General features: G+C 41.2%; 1 protein-coding gene across 2 annotated transcripts in view; it reads right to left on the reverse strand.

The window, feature by feature from the left end:
- Positions 1 to 14391, reverse strand: part of LOC137191180 (nuclear receptor subfamily 6 group A member 1-A) — a 91363-nt gene that overhangs the window by 21276 nt on the left and 55696 nt on the right. Inside the window, exon 1 of one of the 2 annotated variants that reach the window (XM_067601074.1) lies at positions 3023 to 3160. The exons of the other annotated variant lie outside the window; for it this stretch is intronic. Coding sequence (XP_067457175.1) covers positions 3023 to 3038 — 16 coding nt within the window. The 5' untranslated portion in view covers positions 3039 to 3160. Of the gene's footprint in view, positions 1 to 3022; positions 3161 to 14391 lie in introns of those variants that run through there. 2 annotated transcript variants of the gene reach the window in all.

Raw genomic sequence — 14391 nt, forward strand, 5'->3', positions numbered from 1 at the left:
AACACATATTATTTATAATAATATTTAGTTAGTATAATATTTATTTGTGTTCACAGGCCATATAATTCAGGGCATTTTAGTACCAATAACAACACATTTCTTCAATGAAAACATGCTTTTCTTAAAATCACTTTTTCTTATTTAACAAAAAAAAGTCCAAACTTCTCAAGTGTTGAATGTTGTTAAAAAAAGTGTCTGAAAATAGCAAAAATTTTGATTCAAATCAGAAACTATCTGATCAAAGAATATGTAAACAAGATTAAGAATATGATGATTTAATAATAGAAATAATTAGGGACAGCCAAATACCAAAATATTTGACAGTTTTGGTTGCCAGCAAAAGAGTATTTAAGTTGAAGTTTTAGGATTAAGCTACCGAAAAGTACATTTCAACAGGTTTTAGATCCATATGTTGCTTTTTTGCACAACATCTTTTGACACAGTTTGTTGTTTTCATTACAGAAAAAAGAGTTATAGAAGTTACCAAATAAATTAAATGGACATTAAATTATTTTCATGACTACAGTCTTTTCTTTTACAACTGTCAATTAAAAAAAGATTACACTGAATTTAGTCAAACAACAGCAAAGAAATTCCTGTTTATTCTGTAAATCTGTAAAATGTAAATGGTGTTTAGTGTGTTGAACCAGACCAACAATAGTGTTCTACTTGTGATAAATGTTATTTTTATTTATTCCATGCCATAACATTTGTTGTTCTTTTTTTCTACACTATCATTAAAAAAAACTGCATGGAAATGAAAGACAGCGGAAACTGGTTTTGGCCCTGAGCTCCAATTTAATGTCGGCCCCAAACAGCCAACACACGCTGATATGAACCATGTGGTGAGTTTTACAACCCAGGCTTTCTGATACAAACTCATATTAGGGAGTGCTGTTAATGAATGCTGAGTCTCCCCTGTATTAACAGGAGAGGGGGATGGGGGGGGGGGGGGACTTCCCAGAGACCGCAGAGCCAGAAGGACAAACTCCTACTGATATTTCCCATGCATGAGCAGACCCTTCAATATACTGTAAAATATCTACATTCGATCATGTGGGAGTTTGTTCTGCAAGTTCCCATTTCTGGCATCTTCTTCCATAAGAATAAAGACAAAAAGTACATTTGGAATGCATCAGATAAGTTAAACCCTCTGTGTGTGTGTGTGTGTGTGTGTGTGTGTGTGTGTGTGTGTGTTTGTGCTGGGGGGAAGGGCGCAGGGTAGTTGAAATAAAACACCCTTGAAAGACAAAGATCTGCAACATGATGGACCTGATGGTTGGGTTTGACAAGGCCGGGGTTGAGGAGATGGATACATTTCAGTGAAATTAGGAAAAGGAGCGTGTGTGTGGCTGGAATGAGCAGCCTCTGTCATTGGCTATTTATAGGCGAGCATTACAGAGTCACAGGAGTCCCTGACCTCCCCCACTGTTACTATTGATCTTCACACAGCTTCTGTCCCCTGCATCGACATCCAACACATAAACAACCTCCCATGCGCCCTTCTCTCTCTCTCTCTCTATCTCTGTGTTTACCTCTCCTGCTTTTTCTTCCACACACAGAACATGTGAATTCTCAAATACAGAATAACATGGAAAAGAAGGTCTTCTTGCAGATTTAAGGTGATGTAATGAGTTGTAGCAGTGTGAGGTTAACCCTCCCTCAGCTGGAGCACAACCAACATGGCTGCTGGCTGGGGGATTAACATGCTGGGGGGAGGGGACGAATACAGTAACATGGTTCCTCCACATGCTACACCAAAGTCCTTGAAGGAAAATATCAAATGAAGGACAGACTACCAGAAATGGGATTATTTCATTGTCTCAAAACTCCCTGAGCACCAATTTTGTGTCGAGGATTAGCAAGTTATGTCGAAAATGATGTGAGTGAACTGTACGATCAATAAAGACATTGAGATAAGCACATATCAAAGGACATGCAACCAGTGATGAGCAGCCCACTGCTTAGAAAGGATCACATTCCAAATTCCTGCAATACAAGAGGAGGGAGGGAGGAGGTGATCTGGTGGGTGGGTGGGTGGGTGCTCTGGGTGGAAAGTAGTGTGAAAATTGCCAAAAGAGGGTTATTTTATTCTAGCACTTAAAATAATTCACACAAACAGTCAAATGAAACAACAAAAGAGCTCAAAGGTCTAAGAGCAATTTGGGGAGAGCAACATCAACAAAGTTCAAGGAAAGATCGGCCATTTAACAGTCACACATCTTTAAAAAGAGTCCTCTTTGTGTGAAACACAAAACATGAAAGGAGAGCAGAAGAAGAGGAAAATGGGAAAAAATTAACAATATGTAAAAGTATTCTCTGTGTTGGGCTGATGGTAATTGGTCAGCAGAGTGATCCTCAATCATATCAACACTACTGACTGTGTGCAAACCCACAGCCACATACCAAAGATCAATACATATGGAGGCACAGCACGCGATTCACCACTGAGCCGAGATAAATCATAACACACACATAAACAAAGCACTCGAAGGCATCGATTGCATAGACGGCTGTGAAAAGCTCAAATATCTCTGTGCTCATTAGCCTGGTCTGAAAACCCTGAATGATTCCCAGCATAAAGGGCTAATCCCATCAAATGTAGCGCAAACCTAAAAGCAAGTTTGTTAACTGCAAACTGCAAAGAGGATTCTTGAGAGCTGCACATATTTGAAAATAATTGTGCTTCTTTTTCAATAGTTTTTCTTTTAAAGTCATTTTAAGAACATTTGACATTTCTCAGAAAATCCTACAGCAGAGATTGGTTGGATATGAAGTCATGTTTGACAGATTAGCAACAGAACAATCAAACACGTTTCAAAGAAAACAAAACTGAAATTAGCCACATTAAACTAACTGGAAAAAGCATAAAAAAGAAAACGCGCAGTCGCCAAAAAGCAGTTAAATACATTCTCTACTTAATCACACACAAGCCTCCTCTCTCATTCACACATAATTACAGAGAGTTCAAGCATAGGCCCATTACAAGAAAGTAAAAGCCTGCTCCACTAGCCTCCCTTACCTTCCCATGTATCCATTTCATGCTTCTCCCAGTCTGCCTGGACCCCATTCAAGCATGGACTGGGCTAAAGAAAAGCCACTGGGCCTGGTCTCCTCATGGCTCTCTTTTCTTTCTCTCTGTTCTCTCTCCGAGCAACCTCTTTCCTCAACAGCCTGCCCCTCACTGACCACAGCCTGAGCAGAGTAACACCACTTGGTCACATGACTGCAGAGTTCAAGCCCCGGGGTCACAGCTTGGCTTGAGGTCCAATGACAGCTAGGGGTTATCTGAGTGGAACTGATAGTCCTATTTTCGCTGCCGTTCAAATTAGCCTCCCCACCCCTCAACTATGCCTCTGGCACTTGTGAGGAGGACCAAAGTGCACGTCCAAGCATAAACACAGGTTCAAGCTGACAAAACACACAGACATTAACTAATTAAAGCACTTAGTGCAACAATGAAGACGGTTCGAGCTAAAGTTTCACAGCTCGCTTGGTTACGAACAGAGCTGAGGGCCGATAAGATGGAGACCAAGAGAAACACCGAGGTGAGACTTGTTGAAGGAAGCAGGTTCTGTAGATTCCCTGGGGGCCGGAAAACTCCCGCTACATGTGGCTCAACATGGACACTCCCAATGTTATGTTAACTGATGCTACAAATGACTAACAGTAATAGCAACTTAATCTTTTGAATCTGTAATTTGTTTGATTTCTTCATGGACTTAAATTAAGTTCATGTAACGCAGGGGATCAAACATTAAGAGGGATGTAAATAGATTTAGAGGCTATACTCATTTCAGAAATGATTTAACAATCAATCATTTAGTGGGTCAACTGAAAATGAATCAGGCAGCCTGGTGGCCTTGTGGTCTAAATGAATTGCAATGTCCCTCATTTGATTCTGGTTTTAGAATGATCTAAAACATAACTTTGGGTTCTGGATTGTTTGTCAAACAGAATAAACCATTTGAAGACATCACTAGTGCTTTTGAGAAAATAATCAAAGGTCTATCAATAGTGAAAATAATGTTATTCTACAGATGTTCAAAGTAATGCTTAGCATGAACCTCTGCATCTTAAACCTGCTGGTTGTGGCTACTGAATCTTTGGCAGGAAGTATCTAAAACTGTTTCTTACCAAAAGCTGACCTTAAACTTCTGATCACATTCAAAAGATTCTCATTTGATCAGAAACTCGAATTACATCTAAATGTTGCCAGTTTCAGGCAAAAAAAAAGATCCTCAGTTTCTTGTGTTTAGACTTTTAATATGAGATCTTTGGCCTCTATGTTAAATAAAAAAACAGGTCTAAGATAGGTATAGTGCCTGTACTCAGATTCAGGTATCACAAATCAAAAACACCTCTAACTATACTCAGTCCTACTAAACACAATTAATGGTCTAGAAAGCTTTCTTCAGTTTTGTACTTGCACCACTGACTTAAATGGCCAACCCACTGAAATTCACCTGGTAGGAATGCTAATTTCCCAACGTGTTCTCGTCAGTATGATTTAGCCAAACTGTATCTTGGTGGCACTGTGACCAGCCGTAAAGGTGTGAGAGCTACAGAGGTTTCTTACCATCTAGTGGGTTTTCTTCCTTCATCCCATCCAGTGGCCTGGCTAGGGGACCATAGTGAGAAGCATCCAGTGTTTCACCGGTGCGCCACACCCTAAACTCTACTGCCCGAGCTGATGCTGTGCACCAAGCGATCTCCTAACCTCACACTGTAGTGGACAAATCTGACCTGATCATCCAGTCAGGCTCCCAGCCCACCCTCTTCACAGCTCCACCCTACTAATACCGCTTGTACACTCTCACAGCAGCACCCCACCCTCCCCCAAGAGCCCAACCCGCCCCCCCCTCCACCCCCTCCACCCCCACCCCCATGTGAATGCTAATGACCTGGCCACACTAAGTCACATATAAGAAGCTTTTCACATTCAAATGCAACACAGAGAGATAGCTCATGAGAATGCGTACATGGAGAGAGAGAAAACTGAGATGCGTCGCTCAGCTCGGGAGGATTCTCAAAGAAAAAGGAAAACACAGCGGGGCTGTCACAGGTTGATAAGCGAGTAGAAATATGAGGATGTGTGTAACCTGTTGGTGATCAAAGGCAGTCTCGCCGTCTCCCAGTTTACTTTACACTAATACCATAAGAGTGTGCTACCATATGTCACTGCGTCAAAGACATGGCTTAGGAAGGACCTGACCAAGGTGTTGTAATTGGATACGTCTTTACATGCAGATTTGAGCATTAATATTCTTTACAGTTCACAAGGGGTTAATGGCCAGGGAGTAGTAAACCCACCTAAACCTATTTGCAGATTTTCAAAGACTTTCTTCAAGCTTGACGTAAATATTTGCAACATAAATTCTAATGAAGGCGTCACAGTGGTGCAGTGGTTACAGCGAGAGGGTTCTGGGTTTGAACCCAGCGGCCGGCTGGGGCCCTTCTATGTGGAGTTTACATGTTCTCCCTGTGCCCATGCAGGTTAGGTTAACTCTCTCTATACTATATGTTAACCCTGTCCAGGGTGTACCCCACCTCTCACGCAATGCCAGCTGAGAAAGGCTCCAGCTTCCCCGTGACCGTCTAGAGGATAAGCGGTAAAGAAAATGGATGTATGGATGGATGGAATTCTCATAAGCCTCTTTCAAACATAGTTCCTGGTAAATTACTGGGATAACCTTTCAGGCACTGCTAGTGATTCTCACTATTCACACATGCAGCTTCATTCAGGAACATTTCTGTCTCGCGCCTTTTCACGCATGCCATGGCAACGCCGGAATAGATGGGGCGAGGGACAGTCCAACAGATGGTGGTCATGCAACACTCAGACATACGTCGCTTTGGATAAAAGCTAAATGAATTGTAACACTTACGGATGCCAACCGAGCTGCCTTATTCCTGGATCTGTCCAGTTTCCAGCCATTTTGAAAAAACACCCTTTACATGTTTGTCCCTGCAATGTAATGGTTTTCATTCACAACACAGCCGTACTGGCATTTTCCCAGACATGTTACTGGGTCTTGAGGTGGCAAACTGGCGGTACAGACTTCCCTGAATATCGATCCCTGCTCCGACTCACTCATGACCGATGCAGGAAATGTTCCTGAACATTTTAGGGATAGTATGAAAGGAGCTATAGTTTAAACAGCTTATTATTCCTGGTTTACAGAGACATTTCTCAAAGGTTATTCACAGAGAGGAAACCCAGCAGGAAAAACAATTTTCTTGACATTCAATTGAGCACAAAGGGAAAGAACAAGTGCTTTCTTTTACATAAACAACCTTCATTTTTCCTCCATACAAACAGTGTCAAAAGCAGGCTTTGCTGACGAATGGCATAACCTTGCTTGTTGATACTAATAGGAAATCAAACCTGAGTCGTGCGGGGCGAGGGAGGGGGGGGGAGGGCACCATATGTCACCCTTGACCTTAGCACCTTTCCTCCCATGTGTTGAAGATGAACAGCATAATCAGCTATGGTGCCTTTAACCTTGAAGTCAATTGAAGCCAGGACAGCGCAGAGACCGACTGGGCCCCAGGCTGGGGGCTCGCGACATGTAGGGTACAGTGCCGGTACATCCATCAAACACTTCCTCTACTTCATATCGGACAGCTTCTCTAAAATGACACCTTTTACTTGAATAAAAATATACTATATGTCACGATTTCTCTTGGAGTGCAGGCTTCCATTTCCTCAGGTCTTCACTATATTTTAGATGAACATGTATTTGAATAAGCAGACAGTAAAATTTAATTCAATACATGTTATTTAATCAGACTGCAATCAATCAAATTCATTTCTTGACTACAGATTCCTTTAAAGAGGAAGCAAATGTGTGTTGAAGAAGGATTTGTAATTAAGAGTTTTATACCATCATAAAAGTCACCATTTGAAAAAAAAAATGACACCTACTTTTTTAGTAAAATTATAAAAATAGAAACATTACTAACAATCATGAACAGACATGAAAGAAGCTGAAAGACTTGCCAAACAGTATCTGCTGAGCGTTCTGTGCAGCTTTTAACTAAATGCTAATAAAATTCATATATTCAGCACATACAGTAAATGGACATTAATTGAATTTGCACTAGAGTCCAACTGATATATCTACATCAGAGTTGAGTATAAATCATCAGAACCTTTGTAGCACAGAACTGAAAACTGAAAAAGTTGGCATCAATTTTTTCCTCTCAGATAGTTTCTGATGTAACTTCAAACATTTCTCATTTTAGACTATTTGAATCATCAGTAACAAACAGGGCCTGGTAGAAATACATATTTTTGTCAAAGTAAGTATTCACATGTTTGACTGGCATTAAAAAACAAACCCCTGAAAGCATTTTGTTGGATTTCTCAGACATGAGAAGTTTATTTGAACTGAATATGTGATCTTAAAGCAGCCTCAGGCAACAAGCATACCTAGTACGATATGTTTGTCCCTGTGTTCTGGACTCACACGCACCAAAGCCCTTTTAAACAAGGCTAAGTTGTTAGCTGAAATGCTAATGTGATTAAATGTCATCTCGAATGAGCTGTTTTGCGGCTTGTTTTCTGCATTTCCCTAAACATTGGAGTAACAAAGGGCATTTCTTTTGTTTGAGCTCCCCTCCCCCCCTCTACACACTGTCACATAGGCCAAACCTCTCCACTCTTCAGACAAAGAGCTTCAAGAAAAACAGGAATAGACCACATTGCTCTTGCTCTCCTCTAAATATGCATATACACAGTCTGATTCCCAGATGCGGGCCGCAGCATGAATCTGTTTCCTGAGTGTGAAAGAAGAACAATCAGTGTTTCATGTTAGAGAAGGATCAGAAGCTTTCCAAAGCACTTCCAGACCTTCACCATCCCTCTGCAGGAGAAAACACACTGTAGGTCCTGCTGCCTACTGAATATACTGTATATAACAGAGCCAGACGGAGGCAGGGATCCCTCAATGTGTTCAGATAACACTGACCTTTTATTCAAATTTAGGAAATCCACTGCTGATTTGAAAGAGCTTCTTCTCTTCTCTTTCAGCTCCAGAGTTCTCAGCTGAAACCTGCCTGAAGGGCAGCGAGACCACCTCAAAGAATCTCTCTTCATATGTACTCTGCTCACGGCCAATGTGTTCCTTTAGTAGATCAAACGGGAGATTGGGGGGTTTTTTTTTGATAGATATTGATTGTAAATATCTTAAAAAGTACAATAGTCACAAGAAGACAATATTAGATCATTTGGGTTTTTATAGGAATATATTGTTGCTGATAAAAGAACAGAATCATTAACACTGAGATTCTTTTATTAGTTCTTTTTTTCTTTTTTATTTACTGAATTTGTTTAAAAGTTTTGATTTATAGTGATGTGAGGCTAAAAAAAAAAAAAAAAAAAAAAGGACCGAAAAAGGTTTTTGCACTTGATCAGATGCAACCAGGAATCAACTGATCGATTCATTCAGTGGTCCCCAACCTGGGGCTCAGGACCCCAAAATAAATGTGAATAATCACAAGATCAACTAAAAGATAATAAAAATTCAATTTTTCTGACATTTGTCAAATTGTTTTGCTTATTTGTGAAATACTGGATACTTTTCCCTCTTTAGGCCTTTGAAAATCCTTTAGAATAAAAAAAATAACTGTTCACCTATGACAGGGGGCACAAGCCAAAAAGGTTGGGAATGAATTGATTGATTATTTTGATGTTTAATCCTACTAAATACATTTTGCTCTAATGTCTGTCCTACAAGTGCCAGAGGATGTGAGTCGCGGCCGTACGGGAGCTGACCTCAGCATTTGACGTCGTGTCCACTTCTGCAGATTGGATTTACAATGATCCACGTTACATTCCCCGGATGCATTTGCTTTTCGGAGCCCTGATGACCAGCAGATCAATGGTGCTGTTCTCTCCCTGAACTTCCAAAGGGCAAATAAAACTGAGGTGACCTGGCCACCATCTTGAAGTTAATGACCTCTAAAAACAGCCACTCACACGAGCCGTCCTCAACAGCCGTTCATCATGCTTTTAATAGCACCGACAGGGAAGAGTTATCAATAAATTCTACTATTCTGTTTCCAAGTGTTTCCCATCTACGTCTCTGTTATGTAAATGTTGTGTAACGGTAACATAAAGGAAACATTACATCTGGTACATGAGCGGGAGCGCTGTGACAGTGTGTGCTTCATATATAGCAAAAGATGTAAAAAGATCAACTGGTGATCGACTGGAGGAAAATTCATACGTTTGATGATTATGATCTCTAGTAGCATCTTTTTTTCTAGGATTTCAAAGTGGATTTCCTGAAGTTTATCCATAACACATCATGGAGAAACCATCTTTGTAAAGAGTAGCTTCTGCTGACCTTGTCTGTGCATTCTGACTTTGAGATGAAGGAATATGAATTTTGATGTAAAATGCCTCCTTCAGGCACAAAAGGGGTCAAGTATTAAGCACTGAAATGAATGAGGGGGCAGTGCTGATGTATTTATTTTGGACAGGCTAGTGGTTTCCCCCTGCTTCCAGACTTTATGCTAAGCTACGCTAATCACCTCTTGGCTGTAGCTTCATATATAGTGTAGAGACAAGAGAACAGCATCAACGCAAGAAAGCAAAAAGGTATGGTGCCATCTCAACAACACAATAATGCCGGACTTGTTTTATTTGATACTGTACTTAAATAGTACTGAGTATATGTGGGGATTTTGGGGTCCCTAGGGGTCTGTGGTTCCAGGGCTGGTCCTCAGACTTGTGGCTGGATATTCATACAGTAAGCAGGAGGCATGAATGCAAGTTGAAGATTGAGGGAGACGGATGGTGTGATGATTATTGTGGTCTTCTGTGGTTTTTCTTTAATGTGATGCTGCTGTCGTCTTTCTGTTAATGTGACAGCATTCAACGCAGACTTGTGCTGCGGCTTTTAAAATGAAAAAGAGACTTGTGGGATGATTCAATCATGAGTGGGACATGTAAAAAAGATATTCAGGTAATGAAGGGTTACTATCACTAAGGCCTTGTTTGGATATGTGTGACTTTAATAATGGGTCTGCAATGCAGATGTTAAAGGAAAACATCCCCCATCACATCCACTCTCACATCTCACCAGCCTGTGATGTTCACTGCACTCCAGTTATTCTGGGATGAAGTGTTATAATCTACTTTTTTTTTTTTTAATACCCACTCTCCCTCAACCTGCCTCATCCACTACCTCTTCAGCGACTCATCTCCCAGAATTCCTTTCACCCCTTACTAAAAAACCCCATGTCTTCTTGCTGCATTGTGGCTCTCATACAATGGATTTTTTTTTCTCTGTATGATTGTTGACTGTAAGTACAAAATAGCGGCTCTGGATAAAAAAACTCTTGGATTGTGAGGGACGAAACCCTGACGATGACTGTTGGTGTGTTCGAGCTCTCAAGCATTTCATGATATCAAACTCTATTGTAGCGACAGAAAATATCTCAACAACAGGGTGTCATTTTGACCAGTTATTGACAATAAGAAGAAAAAAAAACGCTGCAGGTTGGATCTGCGTCATAGTCGCTCACTCCGTTGTCTTTAATGTTCCTGCCGTCTTATTTCTCTGCCTGGTTTTTTAGATGGTTTTATTAGCAGCATGCAGTGACCTCTGACCTTTATGCTTTACTGTTGGATGCTTGTTATGTTTTCAGTCGATGAGATTAAGCATGATTTATTACCGCTTATCTATTTTATTTATTTTCTTTGATCTATTTTACTGTTTTTGATTCATTTTAATTAATATTCTATTATTCTATTGTGCATTAGTCTCAAATTGTCTTACTGTTTACATTTGTACTGTCTGATTATCAGTCATCTGTAAAGCACTATGAAATAAAAAAGTTGTATTGATTGATATGAATATATGAATTATTTGATTCATTGTTTTGTATGACACAAGCACATTGAAAGTCCTTCCAGCGAGGGCTTCAAGGATTTTCTCCTGATTGAATACAAAACAGAAACTAAGAAATGAACTTGCGCAACGTTCCTGGAATCGATCTGTCCTGAGTCAGATTCTGAGGCGGTGAGAACAGGGAGCCGTGTCAGCATAAGAGAGAGGTTAAAGGTGAAACTGCCTTTTTCACAAGACTAGGGAGGAAGAGGAGGGAGTTTCCCTGTCGCACCGGTTTTCACAATGAGTTTCAGGCACTTCTCAACACTGACTTACTGTCTCAGATCTACAGTAAGCAACGTGCTGAATAATTCATTTTAGCTGAAATCTTGTAAGAATAAAAGTCAGAAATGCTGAACAAGAAGATTTAAGTTCTTTCATTTTCTACAATTATGCTAATCTAAATGTACATTATTACAAAATACATAAAATAGAAATAGGTGGAAGTATAGTAACAAAAAGAGGGACTTTGGCACTAAAAAGACTGTAACGTTGAAAGATATTTACTTGATTTGACTCATTTGGACGCTGAAGTTTCATATTAGCTTCAGATAAACTTTGAAATACATTTTTGCACAGAAGGAGGACTGTGGATTTTGTCCCCCATCACTTCCATTGTAAGGTCATTATGAAGGGATCTTCTGATGGTCAGTAAGAACAGGAGGAATGATTACAGCAAGAACAACAGGTTCATTTGGGCTTCTGACTGGTTTTTTGAGACAGACTCGAAAAACAGTGAACCTGTCCTTTAAATAAACTACAAAACTAGCTTTCAATCATTCCATTGATCCTGTCATGCCTCCCTGTCATACATGCAGCATCAGAAGGTGGTGGTGCTGTCTGAGGGCCGATGGCGGCGCCCTTCTTCCCCACCAGAGGGCGGTCTCGTACAAACCTGGAGCCCCTGTGAGCTTTCTGTCAGCAGACAAAGAGCAAGATAAGTCAGCAGCATGAGCTGACTTGTTCGCTCACAAATACCAACAGGCTGATCAAAGTAGAGCAGTGTGTGACCTGTGAGGCAGCAGAGCAGGCATTATAATCTATAGATGTGGGCCAGCAGCTTTAATGATGGAGGGTGCTGAGGCGAGCGGCTCTGACTTCTAATCGTCTTATCTGCTGCCAAACAACCAACACCACCTTTGATGTTGTTTGCTTTCTGTTAACAGAAGTGGTTTCTCCTCCAGTGGTGACTTACTATTCTGGAGCAAAACTATAGATTTTCACCCAGCTCTCAAAAAGCAAAGTATGGGTTTCGTTACAAAACCTAATAAATTCATTTCAGAGACAGTAAATGTTCGCCTACTGATACACAAGACTGTATTTTGTAAGACAAGTCTAGTTCCTAGCTGGATATTTTTTAAGACAAGCTGTACAATTATTCAAAAGCCAGTTGAAACTCCTCACACAGATCAAACAAATGCAGACAAGCCCAAACAAAAAGCTCTACAATCAGGTTTTAGGTTTACAGAGGAGACCCCACCCCAAAGCCCATGTGCCCAACTGACATGAAGCCTCCACACACAGCAGCTGATGGAGGATTTTCCCTCCGTTCTCATTTTAATTGAAAGACAACAGTTATTTATAAGTGATATTTATAACCCTTGAGCCAAAATAATAATAATAATAATAGTTTTATACAAGAAACATTCCTTGCTGTTAAGGCTTATAAGGCAAATAAAAAAAAATGACAATGCAAAAGTAAATGGAAAATATGACATGAAATAAAAAATGTTTCTCTTGTTTTAAGGCTACAAGGCATTTTGCACCGAGTGTGTTTATAAATGTGCACATTCTCATACTTTCCATGTCTCTATGTGTAATATATTTGACAGATCTGAAGATTAACCCCGCAATCAGACATAAATCTCACATCTCCGAGTGCATTTTAACAGAGGACGAGACAATGAGACGCAGCATCTCTGCGTCTTTCTGCCATGTCGGTAATGACAGGTTAGGTTGGCAGCAGGGTGTCTGCTACGCCTCCTTCAAAAAGAAACTGCCGCTGAAGACCGAACGGGACTGGAGCCTGTCAAATTACAGTGGGATCCCACCTCACTTCCCACTCCTTCTTCCCTCCATCTGTCTGCCGTCTATCTCTTCACTGCCACTGCTGCTTTTGCTATGTTTTGTCTATCTTGTCAGTGTTTAAGCAGTACAACTCATTTGAAGGATCCTGAGACATGCAAAAACGGGGGAATTTTTCTCACATCAGCGTGGCCGGCCGTGCCCTCGCTCTCCCAAAATCTTGGAGAAACGTTGGACAGAAATGTGTTGTGCGGTGCTTTGAGAGCATTTCTGGAATTCCCTCAAAGGCAGATTTTCAAAATGGCAGCCGTGAGCGAACGTGTCCCACAGTGCGAGCGCACAGGGGAGTCTGGATGTGCTGCACTCTGATAAGTATTTGATAGAATATCTAAGACTGAGAGATTGCCAACCTTCAGCTCCTGCTTTGAGGTCCGGACTTCATCTGCGTATTTCGAGAAAACGTTTGAATATTTGGACTTTTAATATGTCACGCTGATAAAAAGCGATGGCTCTCAGAGGCCATTTTCTACAGCGGGTAACAATAGAGGTCCCTACAGTATCGCCTCTTTAGCCCTTCCCCTCCCATATCCCTCATCCCTGCTTTGTCCATATCTAGCTCATCCCCTATTTCTCTCTCATCCAACACCCCCCCTCATATTCTCCCACCCCCACCCCCATCCCACTCTATCTCTTAACACCCCCCCCTCCCCCACCCCCCTTCTCTCTCTCCTCCTTTTCTGTCCAGCCCTCCTCTTCTTGCTCCAAAACTGTCAGATGGCATTAGCTCCTTTCACGCTCATGGCCTGTAGGAATAACAGCCGTGAACCTCGCCGAACAGCGCCATTCTCCTGCTCCAGTTGGCTCTCCACTCAGCACAGGCTGTTGCGCAAATACCAATGTTATTCACGTTGTGCCCCTTCACTTACACAACATGCCCCACTAAAGGGCAAAGTTAGGCAGACGCAAATCTCAGCGGAGAAGGTCATGGCGCTGACTAAAGATGCGCGTGTATTGTATAACACGGTCATGCTCGCTCATAATTATCAGCTCGTCCCCCTGACTCAAGGATCGACCCACAGCTTTGCTCAGATCTGGCTCACGTGGATCAAAAACGGATCCACTTCTTATCTACTTATAGAGCCACAGGCCTGAAAATTTGTTAAATATATCGTGCTCAGCTTATTTCCCATGAAGTTTCAGCTGCAGGGCAAGTTGTGGTTGGTATTAAAAGCCCACTGTGACCAATAAGCTGTAAAATGTGCAGAAGTTTTTATTGTGCGGAGAAACAGGGTAAAATGATTCCGATATGGCATGCACACATGTAACAGATGCTTCATGCAGACTGCTGCTTTTCAAGCCAAAGCCTGTCCAGTAGCTAATGTATTCCTCTCTGAAGAGATTTCAGTATCTTTCAGAAGCTTGTATTTTCCACATCAACATATGTAACATAATCACAAACAGACGT

The sequence above is a fragment of the Thunnus thynnus genome, chromosome 2, assembly GCF_963924715.1.
Source record: "Thunnus thynnus chromosome 2, fThuThy2.1, whole genome shotgun sequence".
Classification (NCBI taxonomy): Eukaryota; Metazoa; Chordata; class Actinopteri; order Scombriformes; family Scombridae; genus Thunnus; species Thunnus thynnus.